Here is a 23,577-nt window from a genome sequence, read left to right as displayed (position 1 = left end):
TTGTGAATTAAAAAAAAAAAAAAACAACAAATAGTAACTACAGAAAATGTAATTTTACTGCTTTCCATTAAGCATCACAGACTCAAATTCTGTACCTCTTCTACATCATTAGAACACAAAGAAACAGTAGCCAAGAAGCAAGCTTCAAGCAACATTCTTTAATTTTCCCTGCAGCTTGCCTGATGAATAAAAACCCCTATTTTTTCTCCCAAAAGTCTGTAAGTTACAATAGACAGGTTTTATACATATTTTTGAAAAGCACGAACCGCCTCAGAAACACCTGCTTCGAAGTTTTTAATGCCCTAAAACTCAGCACTGGTATTAGTGACAGTTTTCAGAATAGGAACTATTCTATGTAAGGAAAAGCTGAATAGGCAGAAATAAAAAAAAATAAAGTAGATCTTTTACAGGTCCTTTCAGGAACTGAGACACCCAGCTAAAATCCTGACTTAACCTTTGCTCCCCTACTGCTGTTCTTCCCTATTAAGATAACACTGATTTTGAAAAGGACAACAAAACATAAACATAAATGGGAGAGGGAGGACATGAAGAAAAATAAGCAAAACGAAAAACTAAGTAAATTCTCTTTTTGCATGACCTTCAAAATGAAGCATTGTTAACACCTGAGAAAGATGTGATGGGTATTTCAGTCAAGTGAACATTTCAGTATAATACTAGTCAAACATGGTTGCATGTTTATAGACAGAAAGAACACCTTGACAGCTGCTCAATAAAAACTAGACTTTAATTTCCCTTCCAGGCATAGCTTTCACAAATACTGGTTACTTAAGAAAAGACATGACCTACAGTGGCAAGCTTCCTATCACATAGGAGACGAATTATTACTGAGAACAAGTTACATAAAGAAAGGGAAATTTATTACAAGGAAAGAGCTGAACAATTCAACAGTGTTAGGCACTAACAGTCATAGCTAATACCAAAGGAAAAACAAACTTAATGAAGAGCCCTGATTTAACTGTATTAGTAAAGCATTCTGAAATTAAATAGAGCTGCCCAAACAAGCATAGCTTACAAATTATTTATTCCCTAATATCTTCTTCACCTCAACCAGTGTTGTGCACTTGGCCAAGCCTCAGCCAAAGCCAACAATCCAGAGTTAGTGTTAGGCATTGGGTTGGGAGAGAGATGAAGCCTAGGACCTCCAAGGGAGCTGGGCTGCAAAGAGACCGCTAAGGGAAGATACAGGCTGCAAAAAACATTGTGAACCCAACACCTTTTTCACCTCAGTCAGGACTCAGGCTCTTGGCCAAACCTCAGCCATAACCAAACTCTAGGGATCAGGCCTGGGAGAAAGACAAAGCCACTGCTTCCATGGCAGGGAAGCTGCAAAGCAGTTGCTGCAGAAAGACACAGGCTGCAAAAATATTTCATCCTAACTTTCTCACCTTGGCAATGGTGGTGGACTTCAGACTAAAGCTCAGCCAAGGCCATGGGTAGGGTTATGGTTAAGATAGGGAAATAAAGCACATGGTTCCTATGAGAAGGCAGCTGGCCAAGGAAAGCTTGGGCTGCCACAGCTGTCCCTGCTAAATCTTTCTCCTGCATCTGGTTTGAGTATCTGTGACAGAGGCTCTGCATATTTTTCAACAGATCTTTTCCCAAACATTTCTGTGGGTATGGATTACCACAGGAATTAACACCCTGAGAACCACTGGTGCAATGGGTGAGTTCACACAGCCACTTAACGCACAAAACCAAAAAGAAGGATCTTCTGCCAAGATTCCTAAAAACACGCATTCCTTTTCTGACAGGTTTTACTGAAACTGTCATTTCTTGTATGGACTAAATGCATCATGCAGCCCATACATTCTACACATTCCACTAATCGCTGTGTATGACTGCTTTTTGCTACATGTTCCTTACATATCTGCTCCTTACACATCTGCTGCTTCACTGGTTTCTTGCGTACTTTGACCTTAGAAAGCAGAAACCCTGATGAAGTACCAATCACCTTGTTTGCCCAACACCAGGTGTTACAAACCCAATAATTTTAAGTAGAATGTTGGAGCTGAGGAGCTGCAGTGACTGTTTAATATTATATTTGTGAAAAATTCAAGTTTCCTGCTCTGTACAGCAGAACTTCATACTTTCAGAAAAACAACCTCCACAATTTACACAAAAATGTGTATTTTCCTCTTTCCCACCAAAGACTGAGCAGATTCTCTGTGCAGAACCTGCAAGGTCCATTATGGGAGGTCTCTGTAGAGCTACCCCAATTCTTTGAAGAATCTATGCTCTTCTATATCTACACAATGTCTTTTGTCAGAAAAGCACTGGGGTGAGCTTCATTTGTGAGAGACACAGTCCCTCAGAACCCAGAAATCCTAATGGGCAACTCTGTCCTCAAATATTACACCACATACACATTAGCAGTGTGTGCTATGGAGACATCATTTCATTATAGAACCTTGGGGTACAGGAGAAAAAGCAGTCAAAACAATGAAAGTTCTTCTAACAAATAAAAAGAAGTAAAATTATGAGATACGCGTTCCCCTAAGATGAAAGGAAGTTTTACCTTGTCATGGCAAAAAGATGTCAAAAGGATGAATTTTAGCCTCTTTGACATTCAAAATTGGCTATCACTTAATCTGCAACATTCAGTTGTCCCAAAGAGAACAGCCCAGCCCGACAAAGAAACTAGTTTGACACCGCTGCACTTTTCACTTGAACATCAGAAACAACCTGGTATTGAAATAATACATCACAGAAAGAGACATCCCACATATCTATCCAGCCACTGAACTTCCTCAGTGCCACACAGAATGGAATGCCCTAGAAGCACAATTAAAGTTTTACTCATTAAGATGCCTACAGCAAAAAGGAGGGAAAGGTCAAGAAGCCAAGTCCTGGAACTGAACTAGAAAAGGATAAATGAAGCTGTTGTTTGGATGTTATCAGACTACTGGAAGAGTAGTTCTGATTATGTGTGAAAGTAATGATCTAAAGTCAACACCCTTGTTTCAGATGACTCAGGAGATTTTTATCTTTCAACTTTTCAGTTATTATTTTTAATTAAGTTGGCTGTTTGGACATCTACTGCTTTACAACATGAGAAGATCTAAATAACAGTTGAACAACACAAGACCTAGAATCTCAGCAGTTGTCCAGAGTGCTATGCAAAGCGAAGACAACTGTGGGGTAAAATCAAGTGACTAAATAAATATTAAGTATCATTAGAATTCAAGTCTGTAAAATTGAGTACCTACTTAAAAAGTCTTGAACTCAAAATGGAAGACTTAAAACTGCTCCAATGGTTTACCTGCCAGCCAATCTCTGCCCATCCAGTCCCACAGATTTACGACACTGGCATACTATAGCCTTTAAAATATATGTTTACACAGTACTTTGAAAGCATTGTTCATATAAAAAAAGAACTTCTGGCTATAGCCATTTTTATTACTGAGGGCTACTAAACAATGCTTTCATTGCTGGGTCATAAACTATGAACTGTGAAAGGCCTGAGAGTATACTGGGAGACAGGACAGGTATCACCATTTGCTCACTCTATTTTCCACATATCCAGTACTAACTTGAGAGATGAGATATGGGGTCTTGCTCAGTACTTAAGCTTTTATAAACACCAAATAATTTGATTCTTACAGACTACCACTCAAGAAGCGTATCAATACATTCAGAGGAAACTTAAGATGCTAAACTGTATCAAACCAATACCATTACAAGACAAATGGTAGAAATGCCAAAAATAATTTGCAGTGAAATATATTTCATGCATCTCAGTGACAAGTTACAGCCATCATACACAGCTGATTCAAAAGAAAACATCAAGAGGACATTAAAATTTTACCAATATATTTGATGGAACACAGAAAAATATTGAACAATTTCTAAATCATGTATCATTAATCAAGAATCCTGAAATCTGAAACTGGGTAACTTGCAGCTACAGCCCGCCAGAAGGAACAGTTAAAAGCCAACAGAAAAATTTGTACCTTTTGCCCCTAATTCTGCTTCAATTTCCTTTTATTTAGTCATTATTCTACCACCACCATTACCTGCTATTTGTACAGAGCCATCTTCACCCAGAAGAATGTTGCCAGCCTTCAAATCTCTAGAATGTACAAACAGAGGTTAGTATGAAAGTACACGCATGAACATTTTCATAGATAAATATTGCATTCTAGTTTCACAAAATAGCATTTTAAAATTTAAAAGACAGAAACAGAGACCGAAGTATAAAAACATATTTGATTTACAATAAAAGAGAGTGCAGAACTCAAACTCTCATAAACTCTCTCTCTTTATAAAAGACCCAAATTCATCTTTGGCATAAAACAAGAAGGATCCAGGGATGGATTTTAAGAACAAAAATACTGAGGTCCAAAGTCTGTTTTACCACCTTTTGTAAATATAATCTGAGAAACTGAGAACTTTCAGAGCTTTAAAGCAAGAATTAATGCTCTCACATCCCACTGCACCACTAATGAAAAGCTGGAAAAAGTTCTCCTCTTTGACTTCGTCAGAGAAGATACCCATTTTCAAGGAAGGTAAATATACTGTAGATTTCCACTCAATAAAATTACGAAAAGCTCACAAATAGCAACCATATTTTGTCATCGGTTATCTGACACTGAAACTGTCAAAAATGCAGCATGTGCTTAACAGTCACTATACCCATTTAACACATGACTGACACATACCGTTAAGAAAAAAACTTTCTGGGTGGTTGTTTTTTTTTTGTTGGTTTTCATTTTTGTTGTTGTTGGGTTTTGGGTTAGGGTTTTTTTTACAGAAATATGCACCCCATTCTTAATGCACAGGATAAATCTTTCATGCAGAACGTTATCTTAAATGGTTAAGAATCTGAGCAAACTAATCTTTCCAATATTCACTGAAAATTATTAACACATTCCTACTGAAAGGTAACATAACCTGCTTCCTTACGCATAAAAAAGAATGCATTGAAATAGCAGAACAAAATCCCTGAACAATTTTGGGAACATCTCCAACTGGCAAATACCATTTGGATAGCGTTCCCTGACATACCACAACATACATGAAAAAAGAAAAGCACACTCTGTTGTCTTGAACAGGACTTCTATGGTACTGCACCATTTACAAATTACATGTTATAAAAAAGGAGAAATCTCAGGTGTACAAATAGATGTCTCCTTAAAGAACAGATGTATCCTTAAAAGCTAATGAATGTTCCTTTTGCAACATCAGCGTAACAGAAGATTACGAATTAAGGTTTGAGGCAGATCTTTGGCATTCCAGACCAGAAGTCATGATAATTGTTCTTTATTTCTCCATTTATCTCAATTTTCTCTCTGCAAAGGGAGGAGATGGTTCTTGATTTATATCAGAAGCAGTTCATTTATAAGATGAGGCATAAGAAGTACACATAAAGAACAATTACCCTGCTACATCTGCACTACCTCCATTCTCAGAGTTCTGTCTGCAGCAAATCTGATTTTTATTTAGAAGATTCGCTTATAAAAGGCTAGTGTTTGGAACAGACAGAAAGCCTGTTGTAGAAACCTCCCTTTAAAGGCAAATTCACCTCAGTAAAATTACTTAGGGAGGTCAGAGTACAGCCCTTCCAACATCTAAACACTGGAAGCAACCTGTGGTTTGCTACAGCAGATATGGATAAATCATCCTAGGGGATCTGCACAATTTACACTGAGGAAGTCGGTGGAGACAGAATATATAGAAGAGAGCAATCACTAGATGATCCACCAAGATGTAGTTCCACAGTATTAATACCAGCTTCACGTGTGGTCATAGAGGTCTGTAGAGCTGTAACAGACATTACTGATTACCAGGAAAAAATAAATTTCACATTATATAGCAGTGCCTGTGTGCCCAATGTTACAGGTTTACTGTGCAACACAACAACCAAGTCACAGGCCATATCACACAAACTAGATTCAGATCACATTATCTGGAGTACCAGCAGACACAAGAACATAGACCACAGTCCTGGCATACTTAGTATAGCACAGACCTATCCTAATTGTAGGAGAGACAGAGTAAAGACCAGGCAAGTACTAAGCATTAGTGACAACTTGCAGTAAAGATTACAACATCTGCCTGGGCATTATTATTTGGTAATTACTGATGGCATTTACGGTATGTGAAAGGGACCGTACAATTTGTTTAGCCAAGCAACTGCAGCTGACCAGTATTAACAAACAATACACACAACTTTGAAAATGCGTTTCATTGTGTATATGATCCTACCTGTGAATTTGCCCATTCCTGTGTAGATAGTCTAAGCCCTCCAAAACTTCCTTAAGAATTGTTGCTATTATGGGTTCTTCAAGGACACCATTTTTGTGCTCACCTCGGTTCACAATATACTTTATTATATCAAGCATTGAACCTACATTGAAGATCCAGAAAAGAAGCATATATACAAAATTATCAATCAAATTTTTGAGAAACTTATATTTCTTCATTCTTTTCATGCTACCACAATTTAAGTCTTTGCATGTAAGTTCTCGGAACAAAGCACACCACTACCTTCAAACAAGAAAGCACCATTTTTGTCAAGAATACTGTGACACTCAATGATTCATTAGAAAGATCTGCTAACAGCTTGCTAACATAGCATTTATTAAAAATTCTGGAGTATCCCACATTTAACAGCAAAGGTTTTGGTTTATTATCCTGCTTAGATTATGGCTCATGTGTCCACAATGAAGACATGCAAGACTGGAAGGAGGTAGTCTCTGCCAACAAATGATGACAACATTCCTAGTGACACCCAGTTTTAGACTGAACTTCAGTTATTAGAAATCTCAAAGAATCTAACAGCAACATTTTCTTTTTATCCAAGCATTTTTCAACAGCTCACACTAAGTTCCTCTCATGAATCACTGTTTTCTCTCAGGGTCTATGCTTGCTTTTGATTGAACTGAACAATCAAATCAAATGTTACGTAAGAAATGTTCTTTTATGAGGACATCCCATCCTTGCTTTCTAACATGATGGTGCAGTAGTCTGCTGCCCTCAAGACTAATCTTGAAGAACATCATGTAACAACCAAGACCACCACATCTTATGCTGGAACCCCGCTTTTCTAAGCTGCCAGCACATTCAGTTCAGCCCCTTTTTCCTCTTCAAGAAACAAATAAGATTTTTACACTATCAATCACCATCATAAAAACTGTAATGAATATTTGGTTAGTTTGAGCAATAAAGAGGATGCAACACATATAATGCTTGTCCTAGGAGGAATCTTACTTGAATAAAGACTGAAAAACACTGAAGAGAAATATATGCACTTCTACAAAAACAGAGTAGATTCTAGAGAAACACAAAAAAAAGGCCACACTGACAGAAATGACTTCATTCTCATCCATTTTCCCTACAAAGCCTTAATAGAGTTTTATTATACTGATACAGAATAAAAAAATACAGTAGTTAGATCAGCAGAATTTATCTTAGTAATTCTCAGTCTGCACTATCAATACACATATACAAACTTTCAAAATCTGCATATTCCTGCTATGTCTTGAGCTTCATTCCATGGAGTCTCCCTCCCCACTCTTACTTTAGCATCAATTAACCCAAAGAAGGTACATTAGAAAAAAAATCATCCAATTTACTTGCAGCTAAACAAGCAAAACCAGTAACTTACCCCCACTTAACAGCTTCATAACCAACCAAAGTTCGTCCTTCACCACAAAAGATGTGTAATAGGTCACCACATTGGGGTGATTGCATTGACTCATTGCTTGAATTTCTTTCTGTAAGAAATACAAAGCCCAACATAACACAGCCAGCTATCAGTTCTGCTTGTATAGACAGAAAGTTTAATTTCCAAAGTGAAGTACTACAACAGAATTTAAGTATGCATAAAATATGCATCAACTCGCCAAAACATTTCAATTTACCTATAGATCTGCATGCAAGACGAAACATGATTGCAAAGAACATGAGGGAGGTTTGGCCAGGAGATACAGGCATAAGTACACCAATTTTCTTCTGAGCACAGCAAAGAAATTACTGTTAAAAGTCCCAAATTCAGAGTGAGCAATGAAGAATGAGCAGTCTCCAAGAGCTTAAGGTACAGATATAGGCTGGACAACAAAATGCAAGGGAAGAACAAAACGTACTGCCTTTCCTGTTCAAAAGGGTTATGAAAAGAGTAGAATGGGAGCAGGTGGAAAAGGAGGAAGTAAGTGTTGGACAAAGAACACAGCACCACTGGCTCAGCTACTGTGGTATGGACACGTGGTCACCAGAGCCACGCAATCAAACAGAAGTGCAAGAGGAAAATCAATGTTACAGACCAAAAGTCAGAGGAAACAATTGACTAAAGAGCGGAGTCACCAACAGATGCACAACGTGGCACTACCAAGTAACACCATCTATGACAAGCCACAGCTGTACACATTAAGAATGACTGCCTTGTATCTGTTATTTCAAGCAGAGTCCTTTTTCTATTCACTCTTTCACATAATTGTTCTGTAACACCTTTCCAGCAGCCCTCACTATGCTGCCTAACCTTTACGTAGGCACATTTAGGCCTTGTCTGTACCAGAGGGTTTGGCTTCATACCAACTCAAGCTCCCACAACACTACATCTCCCTCTCCACCTCTGGCCACAAAGCCCTGATCCATCGCATGGTGCTAAAGGACATGCTGCTGGAGGGTGAGCCTGTCAGGGAGCCAACCCAGCTAAAAACTAACCTTTTCCACCTCCTCTCCCTCCCTGAAAAGCAACTTTTCTCAGGTGGACCCAGGTTATATGCTGACTCAGCAGCACTGGCACAATGCAGGCACTACAGTAGTCCCTCTTAAAGCTGCCACAGATGCAATTTTCAACTTTCAACCTCAATTCAGCAGCCATTTCAAAGACTCTTTTTTTGCAGCCACTTTCTAATAAAAACTTAATTGTATGTGTTAAAGACTGTGATTTAATCTTGTGATGCCTGTTGGTGACTACTGAGTCAGGTTGTAATTTGACACACATTTCAGCTAGTCTGCTGCCAAGTCCTCCTCCCTGTACAACTTCTGAGTCCTGAACCAGAGGAGGATGAATGCCTGGATAGAACCTGAATAACTGAGCAACTTGCAAAACAGCTCTCCCCCTGCCAGGAGACAGTAGGTGGAAAACAGAAGATAGATAACATGGGGCACACTTCCCTTTCCCAGAAGACATGTCAGTTTAAACACGAGTGAAATTCCTGCCTCAGGCTCTTAGTTCAGCTACCCATACTAAATCTTAACTGTAACTCTCCCACTCATGTTACTATTTCATTTCTTACATTGTTTTATTGTTTTCCTATGCTGGTAATACAGCAATGGCTCAAAACGTGTATCTGCTACTACTGGGCAAAAACACACCTAATTTAGGGTTTTTTTTCACACATTAATACTGTAGAAATGTAACTAATTTACTGTTATTATTAATGTTATTACATTAATACTGTAGAAATGTAACTAATAACTGTGGTAAGCTTCACCATCTTTAACTGAAAAGTGCTTAGAATATTTTGTGTGCCTGAAACAACTCATTGGCAAAAACTGATATATCACAGTAAGGACAGCCAAAGGCACCTTTTGTCTCAGCTTTGGTGACTTTTTTTTAAAGAAAGTCTTTGTCAAACAAAAATAAACAAACAGAAAGCACTCCACAAGAGATAAGGGATTAAACTTCAGTCAGGAAAGTATTAATTTGTAGACTTGCAGTTCTGGAGAGCCCCTATCACACAGAGAAGGGTGTCCCTCCACAGACTTCAGTTACTTGGCTGAGGCCCATGCTATGCACAGGTAAGAGAGAAAAGCATTCATATAAAATGCACTGCCAGAGAAAACGCTTGCAGCAGGTCATCGAGGAGCATGCCTCAGAGCCTTCTTCACATTCACATCACTTTAGACATTGGATAACACCAAAGCCATAAGAGCAGTGATAATTTTAAATTTAAAAATGTACCTCTCATCCCTCTGCTTCTCCCTCCCTTGTGCTAGCACAAGCGTCTGTGCACCGCATCAGGAAACATGTCCAGGTTAAAAGCTAACTTCTTTCTGGCCAAGTTAATCCTGATCCAGTTTCACTAAGCAGCTGCACAAAAATGTGTGTTAGCCTAAGGGCAGGTGGGTAACATAGTTAATAAACAACTGGCAGACAGCTCCTTTTGGGACTCACAGGACTGGGTCCAGCTCCCAGGGACCAGGCAGGTGTCACCGCTCTATGAGTGCTTCCCCAGGGCCCCCTCCATGGACTCCTGGGGTACGGCTGTTTGAGGGGCTTGGTTTAACATCCAAGGGGCATCTCCAGCCAGCCTGCCTTGAAGGGCTATCCAGACCAGAAATGCAAACAATTTAGAAAAGTCTATTCAATTAAATAAGCCATTCTATAAGAATATTCTTTGGCTTGTAGTGTTATGTTTTTTTCAGTTGTTTTTGAAAAAGAACAGGAGGTAAGGGGATGGAAGAAGACATCCTGTCAGCACAGTACTAAGGACAGGAACTCATTCCTTGGCTCATGAGGTTAAATTACATTTACCTTACAGTAGTGAGAACACAGGACATTGCAGGAAACAGAGCATCGAATTTCAGGAGTTCGGCAGTTTGTGTTACATTAGTATTATTTAAACTCCCTCCCACACTGCCATTCTATTTTAACTGACACTGGCCCAAATCCTAAATCTGCTTATGTGGGCACCAGGCTCACTACATTTTCCGCTTCTCTGAAGGCCACACAGCTCAGAATTTGTGAAGGGTGCCTTTGCACACCATCCGTAAGCACTCAGCAGCAGGGGCTTACAGAACAGCATGATCAGAGGGCAGGCAGTTTTAGAACATCCCTGTGCCAATGGAAACTGTTCGGTCAGAAAAATTAGTGACAGAAAACCAAGCAGAAAACAGGGTTAAAAACCCCAAAACAGACGAGCATTCCAAGTATAATCAACTGAAATAAAAATGTCAGTACAGTTGTAACAAGTTTTGAAGGTCAATGATGCTCTTTTTCTGAGTAACATCTCTAATTTTAAACTACTTTGAAAATCTATTAGAACTGAGACAGAGCAAGTACATTTCCCCTCACAGAAGAAAAAGAAGGGTTAATTATGTGTGTGTAGGCATACACATGTGTGCATATAAAAATGAATCATACATAGCTCTTTTTTTTTTATTTAAACCCTCCTAACCAGGAACTCAGATAAAAACAAATCAACAAATAAAAGAAACAACAAAATCTGAACACAGAAAAACAGAAACTGACTTACATTAAAAGAAATAGAAAAGATGGTATGGACAGTTGTCTTTGTACCAAAGGAAAGTAGCACGGGACCAAAAATTCAAGACCTATTGACTCATTTGGAAGACAGCAGAGACATGTCAGCAGTAAAAATTCTCACACACTTGCTAAGGTAACTTTGTACAAGCTGGTAACTAACTGCAGTAATTTCTCCAGACCACCTGAGTTTCTCTGCAGATATTCAGCAGTTTTGTCTGGTTATATTTGTTGTAATCCAGTAATTGTTAATTCTCATTACTGGTTCAAATTCTAACAAGACCAAATTTTGACCATTTTATATTACAATGATTAGTATTTCTGGCTGTATAGAAATGTTCTTTATGGTCTGTAAATGTTAATACATCATACACAGCATCTCACCATCTCTTTCTAAACACAGATCAGAATTTATCTTTTGAGCTTGTAGCTGACAAACTCAAAAGATAAATTCTGTGAGTTGAGCCTCACCACCTCAGAGGTAGTTTCCACTACCACAATCCTCTTAAACAACACAACAATATCTCATACAAGCTGCTACATAAACTGAAAGCAAATGCCATCAATCACAAGGGGAAAGGCATTTTGGGTCCTCCACTGTAAAAAAAGCCATTTTATCTGAAGAAACTGGACGGACCATACCCTCTGTATCAAATTCAAGATATCTTTTGCACTGGCAATTCCCTGCTGAGGAGATCATTTCCTTCAGAGGCAGGAATTTCTGCATTAGAAAAAGCCCACAGTCTTTAGGCAGTAGTAAAACCTGTGGAACAGAAGAAAGTGTTCTCACTTTTAGAATGGTTTTGTCCTTCAACTCTTTTTATGCTGCCTATATATAAATAAGCATTAATTTTATAAGCACCTGAGTAGAAGTATTAGAAAGCAACAGGTTTTGTTCTTTAACAGTTCTTTGTGACGTTGGATTGCCATAACCAGTGCAGTCAAAAAACTCTTGCAGTCCCTTTTACAAAGAGCCTCTTATAGGTCCCTTCCTTCCCTGATCAGTGACCCAAACAAACAGCATTCCTCAAATGGCTTGTTACTGCCTATCGGAATAATGCATGTTATTAGCTTTAACAAGAGTTTCCTTGTGTAGATGGCAGTGTAGCCATTCCTACTTCTCCCCTCAACAGTTATCATTACAAAATGATCTAACAACTAGTTTTTCACGTTTTGGTGCTTTAGACATTTTAAGTAAACCTACCAAATTTTACCCTTATATTTTTAATTAGTGTTTAATCAAAGCAAAATGTATCTTTCCTTGGTATTAAAAGACACACAACCAGAGAATAAACTCCTGAAAGCGAGTCACCAGAAGGCAACGTGTAAGGTTCTTCCCACAGTTTTCAACAATTAGTTAACCTAAAATCCAATTTCAAACTTCTTGGTTTTGTGGCATTAGAAAAAGTATGTTAGCGGAATATATTTTCAGGGGAAGGGCATAATTCTTTCCGATTATTTTCAAACCCTTTTCCCACTATTAGCCTGAATAAAATTCTACCCTCACTCTTGAACCGAGCAAAAGAAAAAAAAAAAAACAACAAAATCAAAACAGAAGAGAGTCTCCATGCAGTATGTTCCCCTCTGCTTTACTTACAAGTAATTCATCCATACTGGTCTGGCATTTTTCTAGGTTGATCCTCTTTATTGCTACACGTTCTTGCCTGGGTTTGCATAGTGCTGCCTGGACAACTGCTGTAGCACCACTACCTGAAAAAGGGCAGAAAAGGAATAAGGGTCTTAATACAACATGAGTTTAAACCAGTGACCAATGTAAGAACCCTACACTGACACAGAATTTAAAATCTGCTCTTCATCCTTTTCACTGCTTTCCCCTGCTTTTCACTGCTTTCCCCACATGAACACCTTTCCACTTGGCAAAGCAACATGCACACTTCTCAAATGGAGAAGAAAAAACAAACTTACTGTTCCATACTCCAAAAAAGCATTCCCAAGCTGACAACTTAAAATGATGTGCTTATTTATTAAATCACCACTCAAAGCATTTCATAGTTTGGAAACCGTTACACTTTTGGTTTTGGACACATCTGTTTTAACCAAGAACATGACTTGCACAGCTAACACTACATAAAACATTATGCCTTCAAGTCAGTCCCTGTTTTAACCAAGGATTAACCAGGTTTTAACCAGGTTTTAGTTCTGTCTATGTAATGAACAGAAAAATATCAATAAAATTGTACATGCCAATTCTTCTGCAGTTTCACCTGTGTTCCTGCTTATTCATCATGATTAGGGTAACATCCTACAAAAACCATGCTGATTCTTGTAAAGAGTGCAGGAGGCACAAGTATCACACCAACAGTAAGAAGATGCACCGTGCTGAGTGGCCCCAGCAGAGAAAGTCAGTCATGCTTACTCAACATGCAAATCACATATGGTCAGACAACTACACTGATAACAAAACTTAGTGGAATTTAACAAATTTTGGGAAAAGCATTAGAATAATATTCTTTAGTATGCTTTACTTGCAAACAGCAGGAGTAACAGCTCAGGTTGCTTTTTTTATCAAGCACCCACTGGCTTTGCCTCAGTCAGTATTGCCTCACTAAATTAATGAAATTATTGCAAGCAATATTCAGAGAGATTTACCTGGGTTACACATTTGCTGCCATTTCAAATACTGCAGTGTATGCTTCCTCAAAGTAACTGCTTTGTGTTAATTCATGCAGAAATCTAAATTCCCCCAAGGAGGAGCTTCTCACCTGTATGTAGCTCTAAATTATTTTAATACAAATTATGGACTTCTTGTAAGTCATGACTTGAGCAACATGTTATATTGGCCTGCTCATGCACTATGTTCTGTTTATGCTCAGTAATCGGCATGTCCTAGATGAATACTAAATGAACAAAAAGCCTTTTGTTGTCAAGCTCTACAACTGTGGATTCAGTTACCAGCCGACTTAAGAACAATTGAGAGCTTTTCCCTCTGCACATCTGAAAACAGCACCGACAACACCTCATGACTGGAAGTTGTTGTCCACGTTTTAATTGCTATTTGCTTAGCTACTTTCATGTATTGTTAGTTCACGTAACATTTTCACCCAAATCGCAAAGCTTTTTAACAAAGTGTATGAATTTCATTACAAAATTCTGAGCTCATCTTTAAAAAAGTCTCAACAGGACTAACTTGCCGTGTTTTTGCAGGATGCGGTCACAGACAAATATTGACACGTCCTGTTCTGCCTGCTTACAGAACAAAGCCTTTAAAAATTCCAATAATGTAAGTAATAAAAGAATTAAGAGATATTTCAAAAATTAAATAAGACATCCCAAGGAAAGAATCACTAAGTCAGCACTATTCAACTCGAGACAGACCCATCTACATCGCTTTAATGAACTTCTCATACACTAGACATTGAGACACAAAACCTCTTGTTATTTTGACTACACAACTGTAAGTTAGGGCGAGGGAAACAACCAAATTTTTAGCTCTTAAGGATACAGGAACAAAGACCAAGATTTTTCTTCATGTATCTTTTTCATCTATACCAGTCGTTTTAACTACTTATGGGAAACAACCAGATCTTCACTTTCAAAACAGACTCAGATACAAAGGCCACATAAAGGACAAACAGAAAAAGTACACAGAAAATTTATTCAGCCAATGCCAGGATGAAATCATGCCTGCTTCCTCAACTTAAATGACAGCAAGCAACACTTCAAAACATTTTGGAAAAATCAGATTACAAAACAAAAAAGGCCTGTGACATACCTGACCCCATCCCACTATATCACTTGCTTAAGTTCTGTGAGACCCAAAACAAGACTATGTGCTTACTACCATTTAAAAACTCTTGACTGAAAACTTAATTGTGAGCTATCCTTATGCACAAGTTGAAGATCTGTTCCTCTTTCCCCTACTGAAAGAGGACAAGATGCAAGATTTCAGACCATAAACTAGAGTCTGAAGTTTACGTATATAAAAAAGCCTTTCAAGGGCATTTCCCTGTTTTCTCCTGAGACGACTTGCAATGGGATATTCTTCACCACAAGAATATGATGCTCTGACAATGCAAAAAGCTTTCTATGTTTAGAAGAAAGCAAATTTACTTGGTTTCTTCTTTCTCCTTCCTCTTGAATACCCTACGTAATATTTTGATAATAAATGCAGTCTGCACAGCCTGCATTCTCAGTGGGACATACATATAAAACCTGTCTGAGAAAGCAGTTTCAAGTACTGAAGTAGGAGCCAGGCACTTGGCGGATATATGTATCCTTCCTCTTTAAAGGTAATTCCCCTCTCCTGCTCTGGCTTTCAAGGTGAACAACAGGGGATAAAGATGAGGAAAATCTGCAGCTCTTCCATCTGGTCAGAAGAGTCCTTTTGTGTCAGTAAAGAGATGCCCTTCACTAGTCTACTAAACAAAGAGAAGCGTGAAGTGTGCCAGGGGAGTAATTCTTATAAACAGAACAACCCAGGTATGCATTTCAGTCAAGAGATAACAGACTACACAATTAATGCACTACCATACAGTGAAGCAAAACTGTCACAGACAACTATTTAGCATAAAAAAATAGGGTCACAGAAAATTATTATAAAAGAGATTACAGTCAACCCATTCCTTGACAGAAGGCATGACTTCTTCAGGTATGCTGAGCCTTACCAGCCTGCCAAAACCCTCACAGCAGAGAACATACAAAACTACATCACAATCAAAGCACAGACTAGTTTTAGCATCCAGTTTCTATTTCGGAAAATGATCTAGTATAATGAAAGCTCAGGTTGGATAAACCATGAAGCCTTTACCACCCAGCTGTCTCCTGCAGAAAAACAAAAAGGCTGAGAAAGTTGGGACTGCTCAGCCTGGAGAAGAGAAGGCTGCGTGGAGACCTCATAGCAGCCTTCCAGTATCTGAAGGGGGTCTACAGGGATACCAGAAAGGAATTCTTCATTAGGGACTGTAGTGATAGGTCAAGGGGTAATGGGTTCAAACTTAAACAGAGGAACTTCAGATCAGATATAAGGAGGAAGTTCTTTACTGTGAGGGTGGTGAGGAACTGGAATGGGTTGCACAACAAAGTTACAAATGCTCTATCCCTGGAGGTGTTCAAGGCCAGGTTGGACAGAGCCTTGGGTGAGATGGTTTAGTGTGAGGTGTCCCTGCCCATGGCAGGGGGGTTGGAACTGGATGAACTTAAGGTCCTTTCCAACCCTAACTATTCTATGATTTTATGATTACAGTGGTCAGACTCAAAAAAAAAAGCTCTGTAAGGACAACGGGGTTTTCCCACTACTGGAAAAGTTGTCCCCTGCTACAGAGAAGTTCTCTTTGCCAATTTCAAAAGTTAACAGTGAAATAACGCAATTTCAGTCCACATCAAGATGCTTACTACTCCCATTTCACAACAGGCAACAAGTCAAAGTTTCATCTTGCACTGACATTTTTGCTGCATCCTTCTCTCTAGTGTAATGCCCTTCAGCTAACCTGTCCCTTCATTCCATGAACCATGTGCTCCCTCTACCATGATGCCCTAGCACAGCAAAGCCATTAGGATTGCTCTTAATTATTTGGGTTCATGCAATAGAAACCTTTTCAAGAGCTATTACATACGGCTGCACTTCACTTCTGAAAAGTTTTAACCTAGAAATCGTTTTCATATAAAAACCTCAGACACAAACACTTATCCAGGATTTAAGTTCATCTGAGTAAGTTCCTTCAAGATGTTCTGTATCTGACATAAAGGTAACTTTTCTTTTTTTTTTTTTTTTAAAAAAAAAAGAGGAAGAACCTGTCTCCAGCTGGCAAAAAGAAGGATCCTGGAACAGGTGTGATCAACAACTGACGTTAACATTCTAATTTAATCTGCCCTCCACTAGTCAACTCTCAAAAAGACAGACAGTGAGGTGAGATGGCTGGACTTGCACATTGCATATGCACATGTCCTTCTTTATACTAAACTTTAAACCCTTCTGAAACTTAACTTCTTCACAGAAAATGAACTCATGATTTCTCTATCTTCACATGACATGAATGCTTGTGTTCTTAAAAATTTTACAATAATCAAATATAATGCACTAACGATTTCTGCTCACTTTGTCTTCTTAATTCATGCTGGATCAAATCTCTCCCACTGTAACTAACTTGGATATTAGATTGCTTATCCTAGCCATTAGGCTTAGGACATAATAAACCTAAAACACAGTAAGTGTTCTACGAAATCTGCCCATGCACAGAACTGCTACTTCTGCATTTTCATCATTCAACAATTATTCTCACTAATTCTTCAATTAATCTCATCAATTATTCATGGAGCTATAAAAATAATATTTTTCTGCAGTTGAATATTTAAAAACATCACCATTATGCCTACAAAATCACTGGGTTATTCAACTGTTGCATATACCTCTTTGTGGGAGAGTTGCTTACACAGCCTTAGAGGTCTATTTTATCCCATACTACTTTTCAAAAGCACACTGTATAAATAGTCCAGAAAAAAATCTCCAAAGATGACAGAAGTCTACAAATACTTCAGTGATCCCACTGAAGTCTTACAGATGTAGCCTAAATGTCCATATCAAAATTATTTTGCCTTTGAAGCTAGAGTAGTAAGTCAGTATCACAGCTCCCTTGCCAGTTTTCCAATCCAATATACTATATTTAGTGCAGAAGCTGTTTTTATCCCCCTGTGCTATCATAATTAGTCTTTAAAGTGATAACATAGCAGGAGACACAGTTAGCAACCTACCTGACAGCCCAGCATTTCAACACTCAAAAGCTTTTAGCCCTATCAATCACAAAAGATAGGGCATGTAACAAAACCACATTCCTTCCCTTATTTTAAGAAGGCACCTACAAAATAATTCAAGTCTTTAGGACAAGATAAGGTGCTAATGAAGTTGAAGATCAGCTTCCAGGAGTGCATCAGAAACAGGCAGCAACCACAATGTTTCACTTTTTGCCTGTCTTTCGACAGGACACTGCACATACTCCAAAACACACCTCGGTACTTGACATTGAAAGAAAGGTGATGTGTTGCAAAAGCAATTGGAGTGATACCAAACACCCAAGCAGTTTAATGCCTGTCTGTATGTGTCACCACCAAAACTATCTTTTAACTAAATACTCCATGGCATTGAGTCTTCTTACACACTAGCTGAGGAGGTCACAGGGAGCATGGTACATTTCAACGTGTGGTGTGAGAGCATCTTCACATTTATTAGTAACCCACACCAAGGAGACATCAGCACTACAGCACATAAGGAAAACCTAAACAAAAGCAGTCCACTTTCAACAGGTGTTATCACAGGTGTTATCGTCTCCCTGACTTGTCATTTAAAATAGATGAGTTGTCTAAATAAAGAAGTTGAAAGGGAACTATAGCAACCCAAATTAGACTGTCTTGGCAAACCCTGTATTATAAACACTACCCAAGATTAAATTGCTTTTGCTCTGCTCCACATCTCAAATGTCTTCATTAGAAGTGTTATTTATAAAAGTGAAAAATGTTTATATAACAAAAAAAAAATCCACAATCACCACTATTTCAGAATTTGCAGTCATCAGAACTGGAATTTGCCTTGTGGAGGTACCAGGATAAGACTGGTGTGATTGGTACCCCCTGCTCCCAATCCCTTGTAAAGCGCTTAGCACAACTAGCACTATTTTACAAGGCAAGCAGCATTCTCTTTGACTGAGCATGTCACATATTCATATCAAATGTGACACACAAACCAAGTACCTCTGTTCCAGTTTGCAGAACTGTTTTCCTCACAAGTCCCACAGTTTTCATGTCTGCTTGGCATAGCTTATCACTTTATATACCTAGTTCACTTACCCCTTCATTATCATTTCTCCAAGGCTGTTGATTATGAAGTAATTTAAAGTACTGCAGTTTAAGAGATTAATGAACTAAAGAGTATGGAACTAAGCTTAGCAGTGAAAAGTCAAGTTTTATACCTGGAACAATCTCTACTCTCAATCATATTACCTTCCATTATGAGCTGCCATTGTTAAAAAAAGTGAAGCAAGGCATTATGTATAAGGGTAAAATACTGTTTCAACATTAGAACTTACAAAAGTTGTGGAACTGGAATAGGGAATTCAATGCCACCAATAAATAGCACACATCAGGTCAGATAGCAAAGAGGTTGCCTATCTTTGCTCACCTAATGAACACCTAAAATGCCTCTATTTTCGTATCAGTATATAAAGGTAACTTGTGAATTCACCAAACCTACAGTCTAGAAGATATGTGTGCCATTGCACAATGAGCAAGTACCATTACACATAATAGTCCATTATTTAAAGAGATTTAAAGGAATAATTTTCTTTGGGCATGATGAAAAAGAAGTAACTAAAAAAATTCATTTGAGCTCAGTGTCTAGAAGAAGAAAGGGAAGATATCTGTTAGGTTGTCATTAGGTTAGATTATGTAAAGGAGTATGCTGACAAGAGTGTGGATCACCTATAAAGGTTCTCTGACAGAACTCCTGAGAAGACCAAAACAATGAACTGAGCCATATGTAATAATGGCACATATGTACAAGGTATTACTATCTGCTAAACTACTCAAAAGCAGAGGACGGAAAAGAAAATCTCTGAGGTACCCAAGCCCGTCTCCAGTTAGCATTAGTTTTGTAATCAGATCTGCACTGGCTTCCTGCAAAATGACAACCCAATTTCACTCACACTACAAGTTTGTTAGGGAAGAAGAAACAGAAAATATAGCAGCCAAACAACTTGCAGCAGACTTTTTCACCTACGCTGCTGCTGCTCTTACAGCACGGTCGGCAGCAGAGCTGTGCTGCACAGCCACCCAGCTGGCACGCTGCAGGCAGGAGTCAGCTCCTCTTGTACAATCACACTGGGGCCCTCATGCGATAAGGAGAAATGTGGATGTACTGTACTTGACGTGAATGAATGCAACAGATCCCTATTCATTCTGCATTTCCCCAATAAAAGGCATGAAAAACACTTGAAGAGAAGGGTAAGATTTAAGAATTTATTAAAAACACTGAAATGGATTTTGCCTGTCACATCACTACCTGTTCATCCTTACAATGTAGGTCAGATTTTCAGGTAATAAAGTAAACTTCTTTTATTCGGGCTTTTTCTTTCTTGAGTTACAGTTGTACCAAAACCTTGCAATCCAATTCACAGAACCAAAAGCTGTATGAAAGAACATCTGTGTAAAACTGAGACCTTGCTGTCTTGATATGCTGTGGTTAGGTCAAAGACTACATCAAGGACCTAACTGATCTCACTTTTTTAATTTAACCTTTTTCTCAGCATTCATAAAGTGCTACATAGCGGAAAAATAAATAAAAAAGAAAATTAAAAAAAAACAAAACTTTGAAGTACATGTAGGAGGTCTTAACAATTTCTGGCTTTACAGGATTTTAGCAGATTAGGTGAATTTTACTCACATTTGGGGAGGATTTGTTCTTACAAGATTAATGCAAAAGTGTCTTTTCCCACTTTATGTCAATGTACTTCTTAAATATCTTTTCTTTCTTTCTTGAGAAAACAAAATAAAATCACAGCCTTCAAACAATCTATTTGCAAAAAAAAAGTAAAAAAAATAAATAAATAAACAAATAAAAAATATATATATCCCCAGGGCTTCTGTAGAAGATAGGGTTTCTACAAGAAATCCAGGAGATCCTCCTCTACCTCATTAGCCCTCCAGAAAGCATTCCAGCAGGGGCGTTTCTTTCGTCCTTCACTGATCTGAAGAAGCATGAATACTTCACTCAGACACATGCACCTCAAAAAGTACCTTTGTTTCCCACAGTCATTTGAAAAGCTGCTAAAATAAACTTCCTTATCATTCAGTCAGCTGCACAACAAAAGAACATCAGGTAGCAACTCTCCATTTAAACCAAAGAAGCTTATCCAGAAGAGAAAGGGAAATCTGACATCATTCTTCCCTTCAAAGTTTTGTACCCAAATTTGTTGTTTCAAAGGTCTAGGGTTTTATCCTAGCATGAACAGTGCACACAAGAGTTTCACAGGAAAATTTTAACAGTAAGACTTTAAAAGGATCAACAACATAATTTAGAAATACACATACCAGGATTCAATTCTTAAGGGCAAAGTGTCCCATCAAACACACGAGAAACTAAAAATTTCCAGAGAGAAGAAAAAAAGCAGAGGAATAACCAACAAAGTATTTGAAATTAGAGGGAAATCAAAAAAGAACACTAACATGCACTTAGTTCTATTCCACTGCATTTTGTTTTAGAGCAAACAGAGCAGTTTTGAAGTGAATACCCTCTCCTTGATAATCCTCACAAAGCTTCTGTTTGCGTGGCAGAGTGGCTCTTGTGTGTGCAAAACAAACCTTCTTTGGAGGAACCTGAACTGGAAGTTCTGCCCCAGCAGAAATGTGCTATAGTCTCTGAAAGATGTAATGGTTCAGACCAGTTCTGGGTAGAGGACTGCAACGTAGAGGCCTCAGCACTGCCTGATTCACTCCCCTTATCGGCTTCCATTTCCCCAGAAACTTGTAGACCTAAACACAACTAAGATACTAATGAAATCCACTGTTGAACCAACCTGTTATCTGCAGATATTCTCCATATCTGCCCTTCTGTTAGCAGGGACACTTTTGTCAGAGTTGTTTCCTAAATTTAACGTGCTCTTTGAAAGAGCAAAGCTTCAATCAAGTATTTTTCTGCTGTTTCACACAAAGATACCACCAAAAATTGTTTCAAGCCATGGAATCACAAAAACAATTAGACTGAAAGTGTTCACTAGAGATCATTTACTCCAATCCCCCAGTTCCAAACAGGGTCAGCTAAAGCAGGTTGCCCAGCCAGGTTTTGACTATCTCCACAGATGGAGACTCCAGAACCTCTCCAGGCAACCTGCTGGAGTGTTTGAGCACCCTCAGAGTTAAAGTCTTCTTGCGTTAAGACTGAGATTCATCAGATTTAATTTGTGTCTGCTGGCTCTTGTCCTGTCCCAGGGCACTAATAAGAAAAGTCTGACTCCCTCTTCTTCATTCCCCTCAATCGCATAGTTACACATATTGGTAAGATCTCTCTGAGCCTTCCTTTCTCCAGACTGCATAGTCCCAGCTCTCAGCCTCAAATGAAGTACATTCCAGTCCCTTACCCACCCCTGTGGCCACAGACTTGCTGAAGTTTTGCAGGCTCACACCTGAAGTACAAAGCTGAGGAAAAACTCTATTATGAGAGATTCCCTGCACAGGCTGTTTGTCCAAGCTGAGACACAACCAGCACAGCTAAAGTTTCTGTTGTTTCCCATCTCCTTCTTACCTGCCCATTCAAGCTTCATTCAGCTGGGAGTTTTCAGAGCACCACAAAGAAAAGCCGTAGAGTAACATACTCTGAACAACATACCTTGAAGAAACAGCTATTTTGAAATACAGCTGTCTAAACAACAAAGATTTACTGGGGATGGGGGGAGGAAATAAGAATAAATCACCCTTTTTGTATCAAGGAAGAAAAAAGTTAACCCAGCACTTAATATGAATTACAGTCTAAACAGCAATGGCATCTTATCATAACAAACACAGGTGTATGACACTGCCTCAAAAATAAAGCTTCTCCTTCAATGTTCACAGATGTAAGGAAACATCTTTCTCCAGCACTCTTCTAATACAGAATGAGCTCTTCCTAATAAAATACAGAATAAAAGCAAAACCCCTTTCCTATCATATGCTCTAATATTATCTTTAAATACTTGATTACGTTACCTGGCCAGATATTTTTCCCTGAAAGACAAACTCAATGATCTAATTTTTAGTTAAAATATATTCACAAAGGAAATCAGGATTGTGATTTCATTCCCCCTGTTGTTTCATTATCAATACAGAAAACTTTATTCAATAGGCTTAAAAATCTGGATATATCTAAGGCAAAACTCACATTGGAAATGGCTCTGCATAGCTACACAATAACTCGATATATGGTATTCTCTGCAGACCAAAAGTTACCTTAGCAGGGTACCATCTGAGCTGCACACAACGCTGTTTAATCATAGAATAGTTAGGGTTGGAAAGGACCTTAAGATCATTTTGTTCCAATACCCCCTGCCATAGGCAGGGACACCTCACACTAAACCATGTCACCCAAGTCTTCGTCCAACCTGGCCTTGAACACCACCACGGATGGAGCATTCACAACTTCCCTGGGCAACCCATTCCAGTGCCTCACCACCCTAACAGGAAAGAATTTCTTCCTTATATCCAATCTAAACTTCCCCTCTTTAAGTTTTAACCCGTTACCCCTTACCCTATCACTACAGTCCCTAAAGAAGAGTCCCTCCCCAGCATCCCTACAGCCCCCTTCAGATACTGGAAGGCTGCTATGAGGTCTCCACGCAGCCTTCTCTTCTCCAGGCCGAACAGCCCCAACT

The 23,577-nt window shown here is 38.6% G+C and overlaps 1 protein-coding gene across 6 annotated transcripts in view; it reads right to left on the bottom strand.

Moving 5' to 3' along the window:
* The window catches only part of STK39 (serine/threonine kinase 39), a 107,292-nt gene that overhangs the window by 74,979 nt on the left and 8,736 nt on the right, over nt 1-23,577 (bottom strand). For 4 of the 6 annotated variants that reach the window (XR_009961961.1, XR_009961960.1, XM_062604681.1 and 1 more), the window contains exons 2-5: nt 12,828-12,940; nt 7,628-7,736; nt 6,226-6,367; nt 4,035-4,090 (exon numbers count right to left, since the gene is read on the bottom strand). Coding sequence is in view for 4 of the 6 variants with exons in the window: in XM_062604681.1 (XP_062460665.1) it covers nt 4,035-4,090; nt 6,226-6,367; nt 7,628-7,736; nt 12,828-12,940 (420 nt within the window). In the remaining 2 variants the exon portion in view is untranslated. Of the gene's footprint in view, nt 1-4,034; nt 4,091-6,225; nt 6,368-7,627; nt 7,737-11,872; nt 11,994-12,827; nt 12,941-13,840; nt 14,039-23,577 lie in introns of those variants that run through there. The other 2 variants (XM_062604683.1, XM_062604684.1) reach the window with 2 other exon arrangements.

This window comes from Pezoporus occidentalis, unplaced genomic scaffold (assembly GCF_034315485.1).
Source record: "Pezoporus occidentalis ecotype Australia unplaced genomic scaffold, CSIRO_AGI_Poc_V1 ctg88, whole genome shotgun sequence".
Classification (NCBI taxonomy): Eukaryota; Metazoa; Chordata; class Aves; order Psittaciformes; family Psittacidae; genus Pezoporus; species Pezoporus occidentalis.
This window is presented reverse-complemented; position numbering and strand designations above follow the sequence as displayed.